We start from the raw sequence: 26,931 nt of genomic DNA, 5'->3' as shown, positions 1-26,931 counted from the left end.
CCTTTTCACTCTCTATTTTCAATCTGAAAGGATTGTCTCCGTGGAAGGGTATTTTTGAAGGGCTGTAAGTTGTTTAAGCAGCCTTTCTGAGTCTGTTATTCAAGTGATGTCAGCACAGGAAAAAGCCAGATCAGACCTGACATTCTACTGTGCATATTGCAAATACTGGACAACTGCAGGATTAATTTTGCACTACACATAGCAAGCTGGCTGGCAGAACCACCTGGTTTGCCTGCTCATCATCTGCTCTCTTTCAAGGTGTGTTCTTCAGAACAAAAGCTAATAGTAATAAAGAGGCAAGAACACATTCTTCTTTTGAGGTTATATTTTCACATAAGAACATTTCAAATGTACAGTATTTACAACAGTTCAATTACACACTTCAACCCAATGATTGCATCCATTTAGAGAACACATAGAGTATTAATGAACAAGGACTTCATAGTTAGAGGACTGAATTACAAAAAATAATTGAAGAAATCTATGCAAGTCATTTCATGAGATGAAAGGTGCTTTGTATTTGGTTGGTTGTTTTGGTTGTATGTTTTTGTTTTTTGTTTTTTTGGGTTTTTTTTAGGCATGCTGAAACTATTAATTTGAACCAAGTACACCATCTTTTACTTATTAATACTCAACTGTTTAGATGGCAACACTTCAGAGCAACTGGTTACTCCTATCCCTGAGAAAAACAGGTCTTCTCACGCAATTTTCTTTTCCTGCAATCTTCTAATGAAGCATTACATATAAATGTGCACGTCTGTTCCAGGCAACTGGGACCCTCTATGGTGTCTTGTTTCCAGACATCAGTAGATTTCATGAAAAAAAATTTTTTTTAAACTACATTGCTGATTTATGTGGAAAACCACATAAAAGCAGATTTAATGCTTTGCCAGCACACAGTACTGCCACATTACTTCACTGTTAACTGCAGATCTAATGATAAAAAATTAAAATGTCCACTCAAGAACAAGAACTAAAGAAGTTCTTAGAAATGTTGTCAAGTGTTAGGCCAAATTTTTGTGATGCAATTTCTCTTACACAGGATATAGTATTTTGAGAGTCCTATATTACATCATTTCCCAAACTGCCTTTAGGAGAGAGGAAGGGAGGAATTCTGAAAAGCCAGGACAAGAGTAAAAATCACCTGAAAAAGTCTGAAGTGGTGAAACCTTCTAAGTGTGTCATACTGAACAGCTGATAGGTCTGTAAAAGGTATGAATATTATTTTGAATGTGTAATTGTTAGGCACTTTCATATCCTATGTCAAGGTGCTGTGCACAAATATCCAGAAGCTCAAGCAAACTACTTCTTCCTCACAAGAATATTAATTTATTAAAATAAACTAACTAAATTAGGTGAAAATGCAGAGATAAATACTCCCTGACAGCCTCCCAACTACATGGACATTGCTTAGGTACTTGGTACTGCAGAACTGCAGAAGCAATGCTGACTAGCTGGAGCTAGAAAGACATTTCCATTTCCTTGTCCCACGAAGTCCTCACACTGCAATCTGCTGGATTGTATTCTAACAGAGATACTATGAGGCACTTGCCCTGTTTTAGCCTCTCAATACGACTACTGGCAACTGCTAAAAACAGGACTGGGAGAAACAGAGCTTAATGACCTGGAAAGACATCCTTGTCTCACTGTGGCCTCACATTTTTGGGAAGTCACAGCTAATAAAAGAATCCCATGCTTTGTGCACCCTTAAACTTTATTTCACAATTTAAAAACCCTGTAAGCTGGCCAGAACAATTTAAACATCTAAACTATCCTTGTGCTACTGGCTACTTGTTAAGTATACAGCATACAGAAGACAGACCTGCAGGGATGGTGCTAACTCAGTGGCTTTTGTAATTAGAGTTCAGGAATTTTCATTAAAAAATACATTTAACCTTGTAATATTACAAGACGAAGTCAGTTGTGTGCATGTGTATACATATATATGTGGTCCAGTACCAAGCACTGTTATTGTATGTAGCAATGTTACTGTTCCTGATTTTCAGCTTACAAGATAACAGTGCCTTTCCATTACATGTGACTATCTGTCATGCCAAATTTTTCCCATATGTTTATGATTTATTTCTGTGCCGTTTCTTATTGATCTTAACATTGTTGTTCTTAATTATGTCCTAGCTTCTGGCTGGGTCCTTTTACTCACATACGACTACATGTGACTTGAAAGATTCAGAACAATGTACAAGGTATTGCAGGGGGAAAAGAATCTGAGACAGTCACTTGGTTTTAAAATGCATCTATCTGCATTCCTCTTCTAGTGTGGCAGCAAAGGAGAACCTTCCAGAACATAAAACACTTAGTGATCCCTTATGTTCACACAAATCTAAGATGCTGAGTCTTAGCTCCTAACAGCACCAGGGTTTCCACATGCACTGCTAAGAATGTAGATCTAATTTTCCACGAAATTACATTCTTCTGACAGGATCTTGGCTTTGAGGCAGATATATCACATGGATATAGCACGAATTACCTGCTACAGGTAATTCATGACCCTCTTGGAGAACATCAACATATTTTTTTTTGGACAAGACTGACAGAAGGAAAACAAACTACTATTTGCAAGAAGATATAATACTCTGAGCAGTTGTAAAGAAGATACGCAGCAGATACGCAGATCTGTCTGATCAGAAACTTCTTCCCAAAACCAAGGCAACTTCACAGTTTCTATTTATCCCTTCTGAGTCAAGTTTAACCTAAACAGTTATGTGACATTTATAAAGTTCTGAGGTATTTATTACAATTCATATTTGTCAACAAACCTCCAAACCCAGAAAGCAGTTACATCAAGCTCTGCACAAGACACAGCTGCTCACCTCCTCAGCAGACAGACAGCTAGAAGCTTCAGATATGAACCACATCACTAAAACGAAGGATACTGAGGTGCTGGAGCAGGTCAAGAAAAGAGCAACCAGGGTGGTGAAGGGACTTGAACACAAGTCCTATGAGGAGAGGCTGAGGGAGCTGGGATTGTTTAGCCTGGAGAAGAGAAGGCTCAGTGGAGACCTCATCACGCTCTACAGCTACCTGAGAGGAGGTTGTAGCCAGGTGGGGGTTGGTCTCTTCTCCCAGGCAGTTATCAGTAAGACAAGAGGGCATTGCTCTGCCAGGGGACATTTAGGTTGGATATTAGGAAGAAATTCTTTACAGAGACGGTAATCAGGCATTGGAATGGGCTGCCCAGGGAGTGGTGGATTCTCCATACCTGGAGGTTTTTAAGATGAGACTGGATGTGGCACTGAGTGCCATAGTCTAGTAACTGCAATGGTAGTGGATCAGGGGTTGGACTTGACCATCTCAGAGGTCCTTTCCAACCCAGCTGATCCCATGATTCTATGATTAATTGAAAAGTCAGTTCAGCTGCAGTTTTAAATGCAAGTTAATGCTGATTTTCAAAAAGCCTTCTTGTAACACCAACAGAGTTATTTTCTGCACTTCTGCCATGGAGATACCTACACATTAATGGATCCCAAGCAGTAAGTCACTAAGCGTTGCCTTCTAGGAACTCAGCCTAGACCATGACATTGAAAAAGCTGCTAGGTGATCTCACTGTGTTTGAATATAATGCAGAAACAAATCACAGCCAGCTAACAAATACTCAAGTCTTTTGAGTCGGGTTTTCCATTGCAGCATAACTATAAAATTCACATGCTTGATTTGGCTTTTCCTATAATTATCAAAATCCTGCTAAGCAATCTGTTACCTTCCTGTAGTTAGTGATGGGAAAAATAGCTACTGTCTTAAAATTTTTTGTAGCACTGTGGTCAATATCTGATATATGCAGGAATGGAAGCAGTCCAGAAACTGCTGTATAAGCTAAGTTCATCTTAATAATACTCCTATCACTGGTTTTCCTTCAAAACCATCTGCTCTAACATGCTAACAGTTCTGATAATCCTACAAAGACATCTTTTAAAACAAAGATACAATTTTGTATGAATAGACCAACTTGTGTCTGTAAAGCATTCTTTTGTTCTGAAGAAAACATATCCTACAAATAGAAAATACCTATCAAATCTTGACTAAGGGGAAATAAATGGATTAAATGGATTTTAAATATAATAAAAAAATATAAAAAGATCCTTATCTTACAGTTTTCAAAACTACAATCTCTATGCCACAAAATTCAGAGGGCTGTCAGATGGCGATAGCTTATGAACTACAACTTACCACACTGTTTTTCTATTGTCTTGAGATGTATTTTTAGAGGCAGGTGATTTTGTTGTAGCTCCTGAGTTACGCCATAAAAAGGGGAAAAATGGTAGTAATTTTCAACCTGCTAGAAAACATGTTTGGAAGAAGTCCTATTGATTTGTATTTAAGGATTGTTCTAAGAATTACAATAAAAATGCCCCAGAAGAAACAGGCTTATGAATTCTGAAAAAAATTTCTTAAGAATTCGTGCAACACCCATTAGACACTTTTTTTCACTGATGATCAGCCAGCATGCTAATACATTCCAGAGTTATCCAGAATATGACACGGTTACACACTGTATCTTGGTGGTCCAAATTGATGCAGCCATACTCAAATAACAGCAGTTTTAAAAACAGGTAGGTTTTTTTGGTCACAGGACTTAAGCTACAAAGGAAAATGTCTCCTGCTAATTAACTGAAATCTACAAAGTGATGGTCCTGGAAGCGTCCAAAGGAGAGCTACAAAGATGGTGAAGGCCTTGAGGGGAAGCTGTACGCAGAGCAGCTGAGGTCACTTGGTCTGTTCAGCCTGGAGGAGACTGAGGGGAGACCTCACTGCAGTTACAACTTCCCTGTGAGGGGAAGAGGAGGGGTAGCCACTGATCTCTGTGCTGTCCAGTTATAGGACCTGAGGGAATGGCAGGATGCTGTTTCAGGGAGGTGTAGGTTGGATATTAGGAGAAGGTTCTTCACCCAGAAGAAAACTGGCTGGGCACTGGAACAGGCTCCACAGGGAAGTGATCACAGCACCAAGCCTGACAGGTTCAAGAAGCGTTTGGATGATGCCCTCAGGCACATGATGTGATTCCTGGGGCTGTCCTGTACAGGTCCAGGAGTTGGGATTTGATGATCCTTATGGGTCCCTTCCAACTCAGGATATTCTATGATTCTAATAACATATTTCTAGTCACAGGAAAAGCTACAAGTAACTGGTTCTTTCCCATAATTACAAAATCCGGTTGGAAGGTACCTCTGGGGATTATCCAGCCCAACCCCCCTGCCAAGGCAGGGGCACCTAGAACAGAGGTCACAGGAATGTGTCCATGTGGGTTTGGAATGTCTCCAGAGAGGGAGACTCCACGACCTCCCTGGGTAGTCTGCTTCAGTGCTCTGCCACGCTCAATGTAAGAAAGTTCTTCCCCATGTTGAGGTGGAATTTTGTGCATTTTTAGTTTATGGCCATTACTCCCTACTTCTTTAACATGGAATCAAATTCTTAAGTTATACAGGAAGAGCTTATATGCATACTCTTCCTTAAAAGAAATACTAGCATTTAATTTAATATAAAAATACCTTCAAGAGAAGAAGGCAATCAAGAGGGCACTTCCAATAATGGCAAAAACTCTCAAACATTTCTTGCACATCTCTACCATAATCAAACAAAGGACTTCTTAAGTACTATGTTCATCAAATTAATTTTGAAAAGGATCTGAAACAGAAGTGACTAATGGTACAGTTGCTGTTTTATAGCCCATGAAATATGTTTCCTGTAGAGTATTCTTAAAAAACACACAGTGCTACTTCAAATAGGAAATACTAAACTATATTGTATACAAAAACTCTTCTAGAAATGGTTATTATGAAATTTCCCCACACTTTTTATGCAGTTTTCAGGCACTACTTCCACTTGCGCACTGGTTACTTTGGTTGGATCAGAACAAGTACAAATTGCAGATGTTCATGATTTAACTCAGATTTTCCATAATCTTCAGTAATGCTGTTTTTCCTGAGTTCTGGTTAAACACTTTTGTTATCCTGGTTACTCAGTTGGCCTGTAAGTATTCACAGGCTGTTCTTCACCAACATCTATCATCAACATATTTAATGGAACATGAGGCTTGTCATAGCCAGAAAACTTGAAACAGCTGCTTGGAATGACTTCTTGCCGTGTTTCTGTGGCAGAAACCTCTGTACCTGAAGAGTTACTGCATGTATCCATTTGGCTACTGTCAGAAATGAAATAACTCTCTTTTACTTTGTAATTCTGTTCATCAGCATCATAAGATACCTCCTCTGTGCTTTCCTGCACAGACTCCTCTTCTGCTTTGGCTGGTGCCTCCAGGGTAAGTACAGAAGATTCTCCATCACCGGAATTCTTAGGACTAACAGTTTCTTCTTCTGGCTCTATCTCCAGCAAGGTTACTTCACCATTCTCTGGCAATGCTGACTGGCCTGACGTGAAGCTTATTACAGATATATACTTCCCCTCCAATTTTGGCCCTACAAGTAAGGTGTCTTTGTTGAGGTTCCTCATCACACTGACCTTAAATGGAGAAAAAAAAAAACAACACACAAAAAACCCCTTCAGTTTAGAGGTTAAAAAAGATACAAGTTGATAATACAAATTTAAGGTCATTATAACCAACCCCAAAACGAAATTGCAAAATTAGAATCGGGTGCGGTCATTAGCCCATATCCATGTTTTCCAACTGTTTCATTAAAACTTGTATGCAATTTCTGAAAAACGCTTTCTCTGTGTAAAAACATTTGCAAGAACCAAATCCATTTCATGTCACCCACTGTATTTTAAGTAATTTGAAGTTTTCAATGTAAAGGAAAATAGCAAAAGAAGAAAAAGACATCATATTCTTCAACTAGCCAGGGAAACCTTTCATACTCTATAGCTAATGAGTGTAACTTACGACGACTGCAACAATTTCTGACAACTGTCTCAAATGGGAGGGCAGTGAACTTTTTAGAAAGAGATTTAAAATGGCACAGGAACCTTTATGTATACCTGATATCAAGCCCCTCAAGATCTGAGCCCCTTGGGATTTGAATCAAACTTTAGTTGTTAATCAGTAGCTGTAGTTGGACAGGTATGATTAAGCAACTGCATGGTGAACATTGTATGCTTAGTAATCTTTTGTTTTAAGGGAAAGGGAAGACAACCATGAGATAATTGGTCTGTCTGGATGAGAGCCACCAGGACTGAGGTCAGCAGAGCTGAGCAGTAACTGGGGGAAAGGTAATTCCGGCAGTGAGAGACTGTGACCACCAACTCACCGCCCACCGACTCAAAATGGACCCCAAACTCACATGGAGGGAAGAACTGCACATGCAGAGTAATTAGCACGAGAAGGGAGAGAGATAACTAGCAAACATGGGGAGAAGTAATAATTAATAAAAAAGTTATGTAACCATAACCAATGACCGCTGATGCCTTTTTTTGTTAGAACTTACAAACACTGTAAATTTTTTATGATCGGTGAGCCAGTCTTTTGTGGGTTACCACCTAGCTCATTACTGTTGCATAACTTAGAATAAAAAAATTGAAATACCTCAGTGCTGCACACCAGGTAATGAGCCTGTGTTCAGGAAAACATACCCAGTAACCGTATCTATGACAAAGTTTTCCCACTTATTTCACAGTGTCACTAAGCACTCCCTCAAATGCTGCAACAAACTTTAATGTTTCACTTTGAAATCCCTCCACAGGACGATCATATGAATTCCTTCAATGGTCAGGCTCCAGCTTGTTTTAAGCAATTATGATATGCCTTCAGGCTGTTTAGATTCTTATAATTTTTTTTTAATGAGTTCTCGAGAACACATACATATGAAAAACAAATTAGGGTAAATTTTCAGCTGTTTGATGGTGTTCCCTAAAGATAACAGAATGCCTAGGGAGAAAGAATTAATTAATAGTGCCCTTTTCCAAAATTTGTAATTCCCTATATATACATATGTCAGAGACTATCAAGTATTACAGATACGCAAATGTATTAAAAAAATACACAATCACCGTTTTTTTAGATGCTTTGTGAAAAATAATCTCATTGAAATTTCAGATTGAGGTAAATTAGGAAGAAAGGGATGTACGTAGGAAGAGGAATGGGGAAAAAAGATAATGTTAAGAAAAGTTACAGACAGGCATAAAGAATCTCCCAGTCTGTATTAGTCTAACAACTGACAGGGCCATCAAAACCAGATGATCGAATCTAACTGTGTTACTCAAGAGTCCTCCCTGATTAAAAGGTTGTGAGACTTGAGCTTCACATTCATACCTTGACAGTGTGCTAACTTCATTAGAACTTGCCTCCATCTCTCACTTCAGCTCCGTTATCCTTCCCCTCAGTAGCCCTGATTATCTGTTGATGCTACTATGTTTTAGGCTGGATTGATGAAACCATTGCAATTTAGAAAAAACAAGCAAACAAACAACAACCACCAGAAACCAAAAACTTAACACTCCCTGGAGAGCAGTTATTTGTAATCTAAGTGAATTTTACAAACAGCTGTGTGAGCACCACCAAAGTGAGGCAATCCCTGGGGAATCAAGGGCTGCCACTGAAAAACTTGGTAAGCACCCTAAGTGCCTTAAGGTGGCTCCTGACACACTACAACTTAACTGCCATTCAGCCATCACTGTCTCTGGATCTTCATTTTCTGTTATGTGGAGACAGAATACTATATAAAGAATATTCAGAGTAATTTTCATGAGAATTCATGGAAACCACTAATTCGTAAGATGCAGATGCTTAAAAGTTAGTTGCAAAAATCAGAATACAATCAATAATGGGTAGATACTGAAAATGCTAAGAACAGTTGGTAGGATAATTGTACTTTTTTAGAAGGTCTTTATACAGATATTTGAAAAAATATTGGACATTCATGCTATACAACAATGACCTTGAAGGGACCAGCATCTATATTTTTCCAGGTGAGGAGGTGGGTAGCAAAAATCTAGCAAAAAATCACAGCAAGTGACAAGAGAAGATAATTCTCTGTGTAAGATGGAATACTTGAGGAATGTGAATTTAAAAAAAAAAAATATTGTACAAACTATTGCTAAAACCTGCATTGACAACTTTCCATCTTAAACCAATGAGTACTTGTTTCTGTCCCCTTTGGATTTTCTAAAAATCACAGTCCTAAAATATGTTAAGGGATTGCCTTGTACTCTTATACAGGACATGCATTTCACAGTGAATATATAGAGAGACTTTGAGGATAAAATACCTATTCCCAGTACAACTACATTCAAGACTTTTTAAGAAGGAAACACATTTTTCTCTTGGCAAGTTCCTGACCAACACAAGATGGTGCAAAGACACTCCCATTCCCATCCATGAAAGAAGGAAGTGATCAGAAGAAAAACTCCTGGGAATTTCCCAGCACCAAAGGTTTTTAAGAGTCACTGAGTCACGACTACAAGACAACTCAGCAATTCACACAGTTGTTTCTGGCTTCAAAGATAAGAATCATATCTTATTGCACTAACTGGAATGCCATTCAAAGTATCTCAAGCAACAAGAGTAATTAAGATATGGTTGCCGTTGGAAGAAAAGTATTTGCCATAGGTAAGTTAGTATTTTTTCTTTTTTTTTCAGATTATCCAATAGTGGCAATATGACAGCCAGTGAGCTTAAGATGGATGCCAGCAGTATTTCCTGGCATGTGCAGGTGCTCACACAACTTCCTGTCTCCAGTGAGAATACCTGAGCTTTCAGGACTTTCCCTGTCTCAACAGACGAGGAAGATGTGCTGCTGAAAGCCCGGCTCAAGAATACAGATAAATAACATCTCCCAAGCAATCTGTAACAGTTAGTGTAATCAAAAGATTCTTTTTTAACTTTCTTTTCTAAGGACTTGTCCATGTACGAATTCCCAGTAATTTTCAGGTGCACATTTTCTGGAGGAGGGTTTGAAAAGTCCATTTCAAATCTTATCAGGACTGTGACAAAAATCTGCATGGCCTTTGCATGATTTCACAACACATTTATGATGTGTAAATTTACAAATAGAAGACCATGTTACTGCCCTATAGATGCTCACAGGAAAGAAAAAAAAAACAAACAAAACATTTTCACAAAAGATAAGGAAGCAGCTTCTCTCTTGTAAGATGACAATTATTTGTGGTAAGTATAAGTCAAAAATTACAGGAACAATTACAATTTCTGCAGATGAAAAATATATCTTGTATAACTAAAAAAAAACAGAGTTGCAAAGAAAAATCTCAAATGTTTCCTGAATACCTGTAACCATTCTACAAAGAGAGAACACAGTCTTGTCATTCCTGTAAGAATCAGAAAAAGCACCAGCAGGTAGCAGAAAAGTTGACTTAAGTATAAGCCTGAAATGAAAGTTGAGTCTTCCTCTTATGGAATGGAAAGCAGGGTATAGGGGGATCTTAGGCATTGAGCCAGCCCTGCACTATGGAGAAGTCATTTTAAAAGGTCTTGAAATTGAAGAACATGGAATCAAAGATCATGGGCTACTCTCTCTATAAGCCTTTTGAGACTTCCTACACCCACTGAGAAGATACACTTGCTTTGATTCCTGTTTACTTTTGCCTCACATGGCAGTTCTTTAAAGTTGTGATTGTTATGCCATGACTAACTGGGACACCGGGAGGACATTACAACAATACTTTAGTTAGACACTCCACTCTTGCCTGATGTGAAACCAAGAAGTACTTCTGCTCCTTAAGGAACATCCACTGTTTCCTAAGGACAGCTACAAGGAGCTTTTAAGATAGAGCAGCTGCTGACCTCTCTTCCCTGTGACTGCTCAGTGAAAGAACAGACTTCCTCTAGTCCTCCTTCCCTCTTCCTACAGCTCTATCACTCCCTTCCTCCCCTTACTCTGCATAACTCTACGAACATTTTAGCAGTTAGCAGTATTGCAATATTAAATGAAGGAATTTCAAGCTGTCCAGTGACAGGACAAAAGGGGGTAAACTGAAACACACGGAATTTTATCTGAATGTAAGAAGAACTGTGAGGGTGGTTAAACACTGGAACAGGTTGCCCAGGGCAGCTGTGGAGTCTCCTTCCTTGCAGGTATTCAAAAGCCATCTGGATACGATTCTGGGTAACCTGCTCTTGCTGAGCCTCCTTGAGCAAAGGGGTTGGACTAGACAATCTCAAGAAGTCTCTTCTAACCTCAGCAATTTTGTGGTTCTGTGTCTCTGCTACTAGGATAAACACAAACCTGCCTAGGTACACACACACTGAGCTTTTAAGAACTAAACTCTCAAACTAGATCAACTACTGCTACTTCAGTTAAAAAGAGACTGATGTCTATCCCTAAAAAAAAATAAAAGGCATCTGTTTGCAGATCCTATCAGAAGGTTAGACTGGTATAAATTCTAAACATCTATTACACCATGGTAAAAATACCCCCAAACTCCCAAACAAACAAAGAAGGAGACAGGCATAAAGATGCGGTAGTTATACAAGTTAAATAGTTGGATATTAAAAACCTGATGCAGATAAGAAGTCTGAACTTACCAAAGCCTTAGGCAGCGTTATGTTCCTTTTCCTTAGTCTCTTGCAGCCAAAATATACCATCACCATTACGCTCAGGCTCCCAATAACAACACACACAATGACGATCCATTGTACACCTAAGAAATTAAAGCAAAATCTACTAGGAAGTTTGGGAAAACAAGACCCTGCTGTATCACTTAGAACAACTTCAGAAATTGTAGTAGCTCAAAATGCTTAGCTGTAACATGTGAATGTGTCAATTTACTACCTTTTCTTACTCAAGAAAACTTAAGTGATTCAACTTTTATTGCGTATATAAAAATTAGCATGACAGAAGATTTTCAATTTATATAAACATAATCATGTTTTTATAGAAATAAAGGAAATTTATAACTAATTTTTTGTCCCTTAAGACATGACAGATGGGGAGATTTGTACTTTTTCCCTGTGATAGCATATTAACTAATTACACACAGTTTATGTACAATACAATTAAAATGCAAAATCTTCCAAAACAGAATTGTTAACTTTTACCAGTAAGATTCCACTGGTCTGACTCTCCTTAATGTCCTCCCCCCCAGCTCATACTGCAGCTCTTGTGTGTACAATAAAAACACAGCTGCTTCTATCAATTTTCTCTCTTTTCTCTACTGAAATTTCAGGTCATACTAAAGTAACATTAAAAACTTTGCAAGAGGTTATCAGAGATATAAAGCTGGGTCACTAGCTCCCTTTTGTTCTCTTAAGAGACAAATTTCATGGCCACAAGTTTATATTTGCTTCAAACTTAAAAGTCTGCATACAGTGATGAGACTGAACATAAAGTGAGTTTTCAGAAGAGACAAAAAAAACCCCCACATAACTCAGTGAATGATCCATTTGTTATTTATTACACCAATGACCAGGTGCAATGGAAACAAGTTTTGTGATACCAATGAAGCAGAAAAAGCACCCAAAAAATGTCAGGGTTACTTGAAAATCATATGCGATCTTTAAAGGTCTTTAGAACTGTCAAAGTGCATTTGGAAAAGAATGATCACACTTCCCTTTTTTTTTCTATTCTCCCATAGGCATCCCACGGCTATATCAGAACTCAAATACTTGCTAGATCAGATCTCTGGTCAGATTCAGTATTTTCTTACTATAGTTTTAAAATCCTCTTACTCAATGCCCGCTTGACAGGAACAAGAATGCAGCTTTCCTCTGATGGGGTGCCAATCATCAGCTCATCAAAAATTCCCTTCGCTGAAACACAGTAAGTGGAACCTTCATCAGGAACTCGGATATTGAGGCTACATTTTTCCATTGTACAGTTGTCTGCATAGAACTCTTCAGTCTCCTAAAAAACAGAAGACACATCATATGATTTGACTCAACAGAACAATGTTACAGCACCTTCCAACACTTGCAAAAACATTAGAACACTATGCTTAATGTTTCCTACATTACCTATATCCCTTGCAAAAGCTGTGTGAAATTCAGCTATCAGCTTACCGGCTACCTTAAGATGTTATATTTGACCAGAACATAGTATTTTCCATCTAAAATTTGTGCTGTTCATAGTCTAGATTCACACTCCTAATTCACTTCCAAAATTTTTACCTGGGTGGATATGAAAAGGTAACTGTAAGTAAACATATCTACTGTAATTTTCTTCAAGTTCACCCTTCATGATTGCTAAATAAACTCATATCAATACCTTGAAAGGTAAATTTCTTAAATGAAAGGTCTCTCTAGACAAGTGAAAGGGGTCTAAGTAAAGTTACCAATGTTTTAGCACATATGTAGAAACAGTAGCGTGGAGACAAGTAACTCTATCTTGTGTACAGCTAATGCGATAATCTATTTTTTTTTAACATTCATTTGGACAACTAAAATCCAGACCTTCCAGTCACATATCTCACTGTAATGCACTCAACATTTTAGGATTTCAATTTTTTTCTTGGTATCTGTTTGTTCCATTTGTCATAGGAGTAAATCTCTTGTTTAGGTATTTAATGTAAACAAGTATTTTTAATTTGAAGTTTTATTTTTGGAACTTACCTCATTTGTACTATTCCGAAAAGTCACCAGGTACTCAAGCTTTAAATAAATGTCCTCAATACAAGAAATAGGGAATAAAGGATGGTAAATATTAACCATGATTTTATCACCATGCCTTGAGAGATTCAGTTTTGGTGGTCCTATTTTTCCTGCAAGACATTGCACCATAGGTATTAGGCCAAATCTTTTAACATAATGTTATTTATAGTTAGCTTTCCAAACTTCGTCAGAGATTTGAGAAGAATTACATGTTTATTTCAATGCTGTTAAAGTCTATAGCTGTGCTCAGACCTGTCTGTTGCTAAGAAGTAATGAAGGCATTTGGATACATTAATGAATTGGCTTCTAAAATGAAACAGATTGTCCATGAAGAATTCCACTGTTAAGAAATTCAACTCTCCTACACACATAAGGCCATAACAATTCAGTTGACAACAGAAAAGACTAACAGCAATTCAACATACACATGAACAAGAACCAAACACGATACCGCTGACTAGATCTCACCATAAATCACCTCAGCTAAAAACAATACTGTACTGAAACAAAGACTACACAAAAAGCCAAACACATCTCACCTTGAGCAACAGTACTTTGGAAACCTGATTTCCCATGGTAATGGCGTCTGTGGAATTTTGGTGTCTAAATGATCTGACTGAACACGAGTTTCTTGTTCAATGGGAAAAGGATTTTTTCTCTTTTCTCCACACACGGCTACCAATTTTCTGCAAACTGTCAAACTCAGCATTATCACCATGACTTCCGTCCCTACTAGAAATCAGCCATTATTTCAAGTCATAGGACTACTGGATGGAGAAGGAATCATAGCAGAAAACAAAGAGGAACTCCACTTCTTCAGCTCCAGTATTGCAGAAATCCAGCTCTATCTAAGGCATAGCCCAAGTCAGAGAGAATTTCATGGGCCATGTTCTCCCTGAAAGGTGTACATTGAGAATGGAGCAAGCCTGAGAGGAATTCTCTTGGTCTTTCCTCACTCTGTTGCATTTCCTTTGCACCACCTGCAAAATGCCAGAGCCTGCCACACTCTACTGCATTGGCCTGGATTCTAGACACAAAATTTACTTTTAACAGTATTGATGTGAAAGACTGATTTTTCCCAAAGCAGCCCAAAGGATTAACATGAAGAATCAGAAACTCAGATATCCAGCTACGGTGAAATCCTACAGCTTCTAGATAGTACCTGGTATCAAAGTTGTCAGTACATGGCACTATGGTGTCAACCAAAGCATTATCTACTTCAGTCATGCCTAAAGGTCCATAGGGTCCAGTGACAGTTTCCTGCCCTAAACTGGTGTCTGGGGCAACAGGGAAGAATATGGGAAGGATTCACAGAGTGCACCACCAGTATCACCTTCTTGCCTTTAGACGTTTTGAAACAAATATTCAGATATCACAGCATCAAGGTTAACAAGTACTATGGAATTCTACTAAACAATCACCAGGTTTCATTTCATCCTGGACTCCTGGATTTAAGATATTCCCAAATGATACACAATAATACAAGAAAAAAAGATAATTATTAACTTTCTAAATTTTGGGAAAAAATTACAAGATTTAGGTTGTGATGCAACTTACCATGCCTTTGCAAAATAAACTCTTTTGTCTCAACATATTCAGATTGTTGTGACCCAATAACAGCTTTAAGTCGAAGCCAGTGAGACAAATAAGGCTCACATATTTCCCCTGAGAGATCACAAAAATAAGCTGAAGTGTTCACACAAGTTGAGACGGTCTTATAGGAATCAAAACTGTAAAACAGATCAAGTAATAGTTAATACAATTTCAACTGTATAACACTGTACAATACACTTCCTATAACAAAAAACTGAGAGGGTGGCCAGGTAGTGACAGATTGCCCAGGGAGATTGTGCAGTCTCCTTCCCTGGGGATATTCAAAAGCTGACTAGACATGATCTTGGATGACCTGCTTGGGCAAAGGGGTTGGACCAGATGACTTCCACATGTCCCTGCCAACCTCAACCATCCTGTTACTTGACTTGATTTTGCCTTAATTTACACCTGGACAACCTTAACCCTACATGACTTCACTACATAGACACAAAACTGACTGAAATTTAATGACCGACTGCTTTCATGTGCTTCCAGAGAATATCAGGTACAGGAAATGACAAAATAGTAAGAACTTACTCGTAAGGCTTGATTTCCACAATAAAATGAGGAGTTTCAGACACAGGTGGGTACTGCCAATGCAAAAGAGTTCTGAAATTTTCAGATCTTACTACAATTTCTGTTGGTGAAGGCACTAGAAGAAAGAGAACAATTGCACTTTGATAAACAGACCTATTCAAGTACAACAACAGTCAAATGTTCTCCTAAATTATTCAGAAAAGGCAACATGGTAGGCATAAAAATCCCAAATACTTCCCCCTCAATGAACTAGTTTGCCACCAGTACAAACACATGAGAGCCCTGTAAGTTGATTTATTATTCTCTCTCCTACAGACAGCTTTCATCCTGTTTGCAACCCAGAACATCAAATAACCCATGCCCACTGAAAGCAAGCCCATCAGATTGCCCATATCAGGTTCATAAGCAGTGCCGATTACACCCCTATGTTGGTATTTTACAGATATATCAGCAAGACAGATAGTATGAGTTTACTCAAGTTAGAGGAGATTAGCCCAGCTCCTGTTGGATTCTCTTTCTGTTCAGAAATTCAACTGGAGCGGGTGGAGGGTGAGGTGGGAGATACCAAAGCTGGAGTATCAAGGCCAAAAGACAACAGGTCTGCTGGGGAAAGCTCGGATTCGACATGATTTTCTAACAATGACTTCTACCACTCCAGCACTATTTTCAGTAACATGTGATGACAAAAATAAATTACAAACGTTTGTAAGGAATTTGAACCCTGAAAGCTATAATGTAGTTCCACATACAAGAAAGCATTCAAAGTATACTTAGTAAACAGCATCTGAGGTAATGCAGTAAAACAGTACAAAAATAAAAAGCAGCACTGACAGTTTTCCTTGTGCAGCAAGTATCTCTTCTAAGCATCAATAGCGATATCAAGGAAGCAGCTGCCGGGGAAGGAAAATTACAGGATCCTGTCACTACTGAAGGCTGTCACATGACAGGAAGAGAATAGAAAGGAAGGTCCCTCAACTGACTTTAACTGTTACTTCTCAGCTTCTCAATGCCTGGTTTGGCATCTTTAGTATTTTCAATATAGCTTTTATGAAATGTTGACAGATAACTCATATTTGATCTGCTCTAAGCTGCTGCTTGTTCACAAAGCAAGTGCTGCAACTTCACTCTGTGATATTTTGAGGGAAAGTAAACAATTTTCACATCTTGAGAGCAAGACCACAAGCATAACACATTACCGAAAGTAATACACTGAGGCTGAGATACGCTATCAACCACCAAGGTTTTAACATAGATACTCTGCAAATGGTTCTGTGGTTTATGCTTTAGTACATACAAAAGTGGTATTTCAGCTATTGGAAAAAAAGAAACACAATCATCAAATTCACAACCACATTAAAAAAAAAGGTGACAAGTTGACAGAAGAGGTGTCAAGCACATAAATGTTACTTCAAACACGCAATTTTAAGGCACGGTGTAGTTAGTCTTACTAAATGTAACTTTTGTGTACTACTATATAAATTAAAACTGCTTAAGAAAAGGGGTTGACCCCAGAGCACTGAAGGAGGTAATAGATGTTACAGTAGGACCCCTCCATCAACTGCCAAACTTTTGGGAAGGTCCCTGCTGACGGGACACTAGCCACTATTCCAATTTACAAGAAGGGCATGCGGAAAGACCCAGGAAACTACAGACAATCATCAGGAGCAGTCAATAGTGGTTCACAAAGTGAAAGTCTTATTTAACTGATTTATTTTCTTTCTACGATAAAATCACCTGCCTAGTGGATGAAGGGAAGGCAGTAGACGTACTTTTTTGGGATTTTAGTAAGACTTTTGATAGTGTCCCCCACCACGTCCTAAACAAGTTGTGGGATGTGCAGGTTCACAGCGTACTGAGTGAAGAACTGGCTGAAGGGCAGAGCTCAAAGGGCTGCAGTGAATGGAGCTGCACCTGGCTCATGACCAGCAGTGTCCCTTGGGGCTCAGCTCTAGGGCATGTTCTGTACAGTATTTTTACCAATGACCTGGCTGCAGGAGTTGAATGCATCTTTGGTAAATTAGCCAGTGATATTGTAATGGGAGATGCTGTTGACTTTCGCAAGACATGTGAGGCCTTGCAGAGGGATCTAAACAAATGCTCTTTATTGTCCAGCTCACAGCAGCTCAACTCAGCCTGCCCGACTTCTAATGGTTTCTCCTCCAGCCAGTCCAGAGACCGAGCCTTGGGACACCCCAGCCTCATTTCATTCCAGCATAAAGAGTCTAGAACTTCAAAGTTCTAACACTTAATCTTTCTAGATGTTACTTCTGCCTATTGCCAATTATAATGCCATAATACTTTATGTGAACACTGTTTTACCTAACCCATGATGAAGCATTCATTTTTTTTTAAACATTACACCATGTTCTATGTTGTTCAGCAGGCAAAACTGGAAGATGATGACATCAGCTAGGTCACAAAGGCCACTTTTAAACATAAAACTCCTTTTAATTTATAATAAACATAAATGCAGCAACACTCAAGGTGCAAACTCGAACAGTGAGAAAGTAAGGGTGGAAAAAGAAGAAAATTGATCAGTGATTCATGTTGTGATACATTACACAGAACACTCAACAAGTCCTAGTTTGCCTCCAGTTCAAATAAAGCGATTTCCATCCAAACTTCACCTTGCCTTGTAAGACAGCAATGTTGTCTGACAAGAAGCCAATAGACATGGCAGCAAGAACAACTTTTTCACAGAAATGGAGCTGTATATTTGCATTATAAAACAACATAAAAGAACTCCAGACAGCAACTCTACATCCAGAGAATAAAGGAATAAAGGACAAAAGAAGGCCAGTCAGAGTTCCAATTTTTTAAAGCACGCTAAAAGACATTACACATGCTTGGATTTTGAGGATAAAGGACAGGAATGCTGGAAAGCAAAGGTAGGAGTAAGAGGGGGTAAAAGCAAAGACAAGCATGGTCACAGGGTGACTAGAAGTTGAGCATTTAACAGAAAACAGACGTGGCAATGTAACTGCACAGTTTATCTTAGCAAACTCACACCTGCATCAGTTTATAACTTGGAAAGAAATGTATTTATTTGTCCATATATAAACAATCCAGACTACTGCTGCCATATTGGTGGCAAAGACCCCTGCAGGTGTGACTACTGTGCAATGTTTGTATATAAATAATCAAATATCTTCTCAATGTGCAATTATCATATCTATTTAAGATTAAGTACACATTTACATATTTAGCAAACTTGCACAGCAGACATGAAGAAAATACATGTGGGAGGAAATTAAATGCCAAACTCCACCAAAGCCTTTTTTTACTTCAAGTATCTGCTGCTGCTTGATTTCAGGCTGCTAAGAAATAAGGAGGATGTTGGGTTGGGTTTTTGTTCAAAGTAACAGAAACAAGTGTAGTTAGTGGTATCTTCTAAAACTAAGACAACTTAGCACTAATTCACTACTTGCAAGCAATATATGATGCAGTTCTGCTTCAAAAGCATCCATTGCGAAGTCAGAAAATGCCTGCTTTTATCTACAAGGGTAACTTGTGAAGAACAAGTCTAACTTGTCTTGTTTCATACATTCACTTCCCCAAGTCAAGAACACCATGCTGCACATCTCTCACAAATCTCAGTGGTGTCAGACATATGCAGACCATGTAGACATAAAGAAAGATTTCTAACCTAGTTTGAAACTTGACTATCTTTTTCACTTCTGAATACTACCTATGGAAAGTATTTATGAAATACAAGTTTGAAGCAGCCATATATCCAATAAAATATATTTTTAAAGCATATACAGAAGGATGTAATGTTTTTTACATACGTAGATATTCTAGCTGTTCATTGAAGTTCAGCAATTCACTGCCCAACAGCAAAAATTGATTCAATGAACTGGACAATTCAGAGACGTAAAAAAGAGACACCCTTTCAGCTGATGTTTATATCTTGAGCAACTCCAAAGTTCCTCCTCTCATTCTGGCAGAGGAAGAATTTGATATAATGCACAGAGGCATTACTGTATACTCAGAGGTTTTCATCATCACTGTTCACGGAAGTGGAATTTAACTGGAAGTGCAATAATGCACGTACCAGAATAGGGTCTGCTAAATCTAAATGCAGATCCTAAGTAAAAACATCTTGCTCCTTTTTCAGATTGCCATTAAAAAAAGCTAATCCTTACAATCCCCAAGTGATACATCATACGAAAACAATTTTAAGCCACTTCAATAGGCCAAGAGGGACAACAGCTTGAACTTTACTGTGGATTCATGCCAAGTGGGTAACTTGTCATTTAAAGACAGCCAGCTGCAACACTAAGAGATCAGTCCCTTCTGGGCCCCTGACTGGGAAAACAGTGTGTCTCCCTTGTGCCACCCCTGGGCTCTACCTGACCTCACACATCCACATTAAGTCCACTCAGAAAGGATAGTAGTTTTCAAGATGACTTCACAAACGTAAAAAAGTCCTTCTCCTTAGCTTTCACCCCCACTGAAAATGAAGACATGGGAAAAAAATCAGAGAAATCTGCACTACCCAGAATGCTTCTGCAAGACTCTGAAGCCATACACAGTGAAGAGAAAAAAAAAAGAAAAAAAGGTGACAAAAAGGCAGCCAATACTCTAAAAAGTGGATTCAGAAGGCAGCAAGTCAATGCTAAGAATGAAAAACAGCACATAAAAAGAATTTAGAGTGTCTCTGGAGGCTCCATTTCCTTTGGTTTTTTTGGTGCACAGTATGGGACTTGAAGGGTTTGAGATAGTGACATACTTGATTGGGATGTACTAGGTTGAATTTATAGCTGTTAGTGCTGTTTAGTTAGTAGTAAGTAAGCCCCTGTGCTTGCCAAAGGGCTTGCTTTTCTGACACTATATCAGAGTCCAGTACTCCTTGCTTTCACTGCTTATCAGTTTTCTATTTCTTTCCTGGTAACATTCTGATAACAGCCAGAGCAACGCAACAGGGCTGTCAGGTGGCCAGGGTATTGCTGCTGCTGTCTGTGTCCCTGTACTGGAGAGGCTGGAACTTTGATGTGAACTTGAATTGAAGGTACTGTTACATGTGAATGAGTCCACGACGGAGCAGAGATCCACCTGCAGCCCATGGAGGGCCCCATGCCAAAGTAGGTGGAGGCTGAAGGAGGATGTGACCCCGTGCTGGAGTAGGTTTGCTGGCAGGGCCTGTGACTCCACGGGAGACACATGCTGGAGCAGTTTGTGAATAACTTCAGCCCGTGGGAAGGACCCACAACTAGACAAGTTCAAAGAGGACTGTCAGTGGGAGACCACACTGGAGTAGGGGAAGCAAAGATTCCCTTGCAGACCACGATGAAGACCATGGTGAAGCAGGTTGGCCCATGAAGCCCATGGAGGACCGTGATGTGGATTACACTAATTGTGGGCTCTAGCAGGAACCCCTTTTTGCGGCCAGGCTCTGGACAAGGGGAGGAGTTCATTGCAATGTTAAACCCAATAACCTGGCACAAAAGGACCAGGCTGAAGACCAGAATGAATGTGCCTTTAAATTGTTGTAAGCCATGATTTGTGTTACAGGAATTACTATAACAAGAACCACCAGAAACAAGGGAGAAGCCTTACAAGAAACGGCTGCAATGCAGCAGTGCTCTGCGCTGGCTTTGGTGTCCACTAATTCCAAGCAACACATCACCTCTCCTGAACCAAGTGACCATCCTAACAGAGCCTAAAAGTCATGGACTAAAAGAGTTCAACATGAGGTTTATGGACATTTTGCAGGGGTGGTCCACAGGCTAAGGGAAAGATATCTGTGCATTATATCAAAGAATGAGAAGGGTGCTGGTGGTTAATGAAGCTGTACTGACTAGTGTGGGACCTGGGCATGAGGTAAATGGTATTATGGATACGGGGTAGAATGTGCTGGTTTTAGTTTGGGGTAGAGCTAAATTTCTTCACAGTGGTAGCACAGGGTTGTGTTCTTGATTTGTGCTGAACGCAGTAATGTGACAGAGATACTTTTGTTATTGCTGAGCAGCGCTTAAACGGACCCAAGGTCTTTTCTGCTTCTCATATTGCCACACTGGCAAGACAGCTGGAGGTGCATGGGAGGTTGAGAAGAGACACAGCCAGGACAGCTGACCCCAAATGACCAAAGGAATATTCCATACCATATGACATCATGCTCAGTATATAAAGTGGGGGGAAGAAGGAGGAAGGGGAGGGACACATTTGGAGTGATAGTGTTTGCCTTCCCAAGTAAACATTACGTGTGACTGGGCCCTGCTCTCCTAGAGATGGCTGAAAACCCATCTGCCCATGGGAAGCAGTGAATTAATTCCTTGTTCTGAACAGCTTTTGCTTTCTCTACTAAACTGACTTCATCTCAATCCATGAGTTTCCTCACTTTCACCCTTCTGATTCTCTCCACATTCCCTCTGGTGGCTGACTGAGCAAGCAGCTGTTTGGGGCTTGGTGGCTGGCTGGGCTTAATACCATGACAAATGGTCCTCTAATCATTTAGATCCTCACTTCAATCTGTTCTGAATCAAACAAAATTGGTCTATACTAAAGCAGAGTACAGCCATCTGGGGATAGAAGAGAGCCAGAAGTGCTGCCCAGAACCATAGGACAGAATCTGAGCAGGAAGAGGTCAGACCTCAGCACAGGCTACAGGAGCACAAAGCACCTGCCATGGCAAGAAGTGGAAAAGGGCTGTCAGAGCAGGGGCTCTGCCCTCTGCCATGTTCTCCTTTGAGGTAGCACACCTGGGTTAGCACGCACCCTACCCATTCTGTGTGCACTTCTGGCAGGCCAGGCACTAAACAGCCCATTCCTGCTCTAGTTAGACTGCTGGAAGGTAGACTGCCTGTCAGCTGGCTTTGATGGGGAGCTCGGCCGACTGGTACACACCAAGCAGTAAAGTGCTCAAGAAATGTTGTGCCTGCTATTTGCCCAGCCTTCTCCTAAGTGGGAGAAGCCACATAGTGTATATGGAAATGCTTGCATGTGTTTGCCTTCACTTGCTTTTATTGATCCCTCCAAAAGAAACACAAGACATACATTACTCTCTTAATGCCCCTCCTGTACCTTGACGGTACTTACTTAAAGTTACTACAAACGAGCTTAAATTAATGCATGTAACAGCAATTCTATGCAGAAGGTTCTACCAGAAGTTCACAAAAGATCCTAAATTCAAAAAGGAATTAATTTACAAGTGAAGGGAGTACAATGACCAGGGGTAAAATTTAAAGCTATTATTTTTTTAAATATTTAGTGAAACGAACATAAATCATTTCATAAGAATTGGGAATAAACACTATACATAGTATTTAGAGCATTTTTACAGCTTCTATTTATGACAGTATTTTATTTCCTCAGGGCTCAAAGGTTTGACGCTCTTCTATGGAGCTTCTAAAAGCATTGCTTATGATAAAAATCTCCACAAGTTGTATGGAGAGGAGAGGCAGACTCAGATCACCACCTTAAAAAAACCACAGTAAGTTGCACAGAATGGATACTAAAAAAAAAATAATGTAATAGTAGAAGCTAAATATAGTTTTATCTATTTTACAACTATTCTTCACTTTTATTAGAGATGAGAAGTCACTATAATCGATGATATCTAAACACATAACTTTCTACCATCTAATTTGTTTTTGTTTTCAGTTGGACAGACAATGGCTATGACTGGCAGTAATCTGAACCATAAAAGAACAAATCAAGACCACCATGATTATTAAGTATAACGGGAAGTCAGCTGCACAAATGAACTACACATGTCCTTGGAAATCTGGCTTTCAATGTGCAAAAAGCACCTGAATTGCTACCACAGCATCCGAATCTGCTTCTAATACTGCAGTCTTGACCAGAGACCTCCTCTTGCAGAATACTAAAATATAGACTGAGATTTCCTATCAACAAGTGCCTAGCTTCACTGAGGATTCACAGCCCTATCAATGCAGACACATTAGATGCTCAGCTGTAGGAAACGGCTGCCAGGTTGTCTGGCTTGTCCAAGGAAAAGGGTGTCCTACAACAGAATGTCAGGATGACTGGGCATTTCCCCATTATACACTCAGCACTGAGGTAAGTATTACACTACTGGAATATTGAAAGCCCTACTAAGACTTAAGAAAAAAAAAAAAATCATACAACTGTTGCCAATGAAATTCTGGCCTCCCCAGTACAAGAGAGTCATGGAGTTCCTGGAGTGGGTCCAGCAGAAGGTTACAGAGCTGTTCAAGGGACCGGGGTATCCCTCATATGAGTAAAGGCTGAGGGGACTGCATCTTTTCACCCTTTAAGAAGAGATGACTGAGAGGAAACCTCATCAATGTTCACAAGTATCTGAAGGGAGGGTATCAAGAGGATGGAGCCAGGCTCTTCTCAGTGGTGCTCAGCAATAGGACAAAAGCCAACGGGCAGAAACGGATGCACAGGAAGTTCCATATAAGTAACTTCTTTACTGTGCTAGTGACCAAGCACTGGAGCAGACTGCCCAGAAAGGCTGTGGAGTCTCTCTCATTGGAGATATTCAAGAACCATCTGGACACAATCCTGTGCCACGTGCTCTAGGATGACCATGCTTGAGCAGGGTAGTTGGACCAGATAATCCACTGTGGTCCTTTCCAACCTGACCCATTCTGTGATTCTGTGTGTGAAAGCATCATAAACATGCTTCAGACTTCCCCTTGTACATCAACTCTTCCACTGTAAATCAGCAAATCTGCTTGCATCAATATAATTATGAAGTAAGAACATTGTATTGGTCACTACACATATAACCAACATTTTCATTCAACTAATACACAGTAGTATTAACTAGAATTCATTTCATGATGTTTTTATTCACTGAAAACCTAAATTTTTACTTAAATGATGAAGTCTCTGAAGGGCATGATTATACTGGCTGAGACCAACCCAAGTGCAGGTGTAGCAGCCAAGCGTGAGCAAGGCCTGAAGAATGTTCAGACGACCTTGTGTTGTTTTCTCTAAGCCATAATTTACTGCCCAGGGAGAGCTAAACTCTGGTTTGTGATTTACCATGTGAATCGTATGAAAACAGTAACTTGAAACTCCAAGGTCTGTGTCTGTGGTGTGCATGATGAGCCAGTCTGAGAGAGAGAGATGGATGTGTGACTTGCAGCTGTCTTCTGTCTTAGTTTGCTTAACCACTCCCAGCTGAAAGTGAATGAGATAAAACCCCTGGATCACAGGCATTAAAGCGATTTCTGTCCATCAAGTCAGGAGTCCGCGATTCAATCTGTCATACGCAAGTCACCAGGAAAATGATGCTTGTTTTCAAAGCCTAACTCAGAAGCATATTCTGCTCCTTTGAGCTGACGGTTTGCTACACTCATGGGCAGAAAGATGAGCTTTTTGCTCCTAGGAAGCTTGCTACATCATCTACATCACAGCACTGCCTGTACTCTTACACAGAGATAATTGTTCATGCGTTGTGCTGGATTATAGCAGGTTTTTTAGAAGTGATTTACTGGCATTATGGTTTTTACCTTAAAAATGCTTAATACAATGTAAAAGTGGAATATTTTACTAGCAATAAAAACGCACCATTAAAAGAAGTTAATTCAGATCACGGAAGACACAATTTAACATACCAAGTCACCTTACTACTCAAATGTGGAAAAAAGGGGAGTTTCCCTCGCAAGATTTACATGTTAACAATCAGCCACCAACTCATACAAATTAGATAGTCAAGATGTAAACTATCAAGGGACAAGAAAGCAGGCAGATTACCATTTTTACTGCTCCTAGTCCACATAAGACAAACTTAAGTAGACTTCCATATGGTGTGGCCCATCCCAACAGGTAATCAAGTTCTGTCACTTCATGTGGGCATGGCTCTAAAACTTCAGGAAATCTCCATTTGCAGAATTCAAGGAGCCTGGGCACAGAGCCAGCATTTCTGTGGCCTACTGCACGTAGCATCTTAGGTAAATGGATCCTGCCTTTTTTTTTTTTTTTTTTTTTTTGCCACGAGCCCGATGCCTTATCTGGACTCCCCAGTCCCGTGCTCCCCATTTTCGCACTGAAATTCCCAGCTTCTGTGCCTCTTTGGACACGCGAAATTACAAAGCACAGCGGAGCATGGCGCTGTTCGACGCACACCCCGCTCAGGCTTTGCGGGACAAGGCGTCCAAACTCCCGAAGCAAGGGGCTGATGCCAGCACCGCGCGGCCGGTGCGGGCGCCACGACACGGCCTCTCCGGTAAGGCTGAACCGAGAGCCAGCTCGGCCGGCACCGGCGGGACAGCGCGGCACCGCCCCGGGGAACGGGGGGGCGACGCTCAGCAAAGCGGGGCGCAGCTCCCCCCGCCCCCGGCGCCGCCCGGCTGCTCGCACGCCCCGGCGCCCGCAGGGGGCGGCGGCAGGACACGGGCCGGCGGCAGGACACGGGCCGGCGGCAGGACACGGGCCGGCGGCAGGACACGGGCCGGCGGCAGGACACGGGCCGGCGGCAGGACACGGGCCGGCGGCAGGACACGGGCCGGCGGCCCAACCGGCAGCGCTCGGTCACGGAGAGCTCCGGGACGGTGCCGGCCCCGTCGTCACTCAGGAGACCACACAGAGGTCGGTCGGTCGGCCTGCCCCTCCCGTCCCGTCCCGTGCCATCCCATCCCATCCCACCGCCACCCGCCCGTTACCTGCGGGCGGCTGCTCCCCGCGGGAGGCCGCGCTCCGGCGGGACGCCAGCAGCGCTGTGAGCGCCAGGAGCAGCAGCAGCGGCACCCGCATGGCGCCCGGCGGCGGCTGGGGGAAAGGGCGGGGAGGGAGGAGGGGGGGAACCGAGCATAGGCCACCTCAGCTCCTCTTGCCCCACCGCGCCCCGCTCCCCTGTGCCCTGCCTCGCCGCGGCGCCTGCGCCCGGCCGGGAAGGGGCGGGATGCCGGCAGCGAGGGGGCGGTGCGGAGGTCGCTGTCGGGCGGTGCCTGAGAGGCGCCGCGGGAAGAGGAGGAGGAGGAGCTGGGACTTGCAGAGCGGATGAGGCGAGGGCTCGGGTTTGGCAGTGGCCACCGGTCGAAGTGATAAACAGTCGTGCCCTCTGCGATGCCCGCCCTGACTTTGTTATGCTGTGTTTTAAGTGCGATTGCTGTGCTATATCTGTCAGCCCCAGCCGCTGGAAAAGCATTCTCCTCCTCCTCCTCGTCATGTTGGGACTTGTGCTCTCTCCCCATCTTTTGAAAAAACACAAAGCGTTTACCCTGTGGAAAGTTTCAGAAACAGTACTCTGAATTAGTACATGTAGAGGAATCCTAATTTATGCTGAGAGGCTTTATTCTATTCTTGCAAATGTGTATGCACGTCAAAAAATTGAAGTGCTGCAAAAGCAGGATGGA

At 40.9% G+C, this 26,931-nt stretch overlaps 1 protein-coding gene across 1 annotated transcript; it reads right to left on the bottom strand.

Annotated features, from left to right (window-relative positions):
• Positions 1 to 307: 307 nt before the first annotated feature.
• On the bottom strand, positions 308 to 26,397 carry IFNGR1 (interferon gamma receptor 1). Its single transcript, XM_050314216.1, has 7 exons — positions 26,239 to 26,397; positions 15,638 to 15,752; positions 15,065 to 15,237; positions 13,469 to 13,617; positions 12,590 to 12,764; positions 11,447 to 11,562; positions 308 to 6,474 (listed from the first exon to the last, which is right to left on the bottom strand). The coding sequence occupies exons 1-7, from the start codon at positions 26,327 to 26,329 to the stop codon at positions 5,971 to 5,973; spliced, it is 1,323 nt and encodes a 440-aa protein (XP_050170173.1). The 5' UTR covers positions 26,330 to 26,397; the 3' UTR covers positions 308 to 5,970.
• Positions 26,398 to 26,931: the final 534 nt, after the last annotated feature.

The sequence above is a fragment of the Myiozetetes cayanensis genome, unplaced genomic scaffold (genome assembly GCF_022539395.1).
Source record: "Myiozetetes cayanensis isolate MyiCay16 unplaced genomic scaffold, myiCay2020 scf2-11, whole genome shotgun sequence".
In the NCBI taxonomy this organism is placed as follows: Eukaryota; Metazoa; Chordata; class Aves; order Passeriformes; family Tyrannidae; genus Myiozetetes; species Myiozetetes cayanensis.
This window is presented reverse-complemented; position numbering and strand designations above follow the sequence as displayed.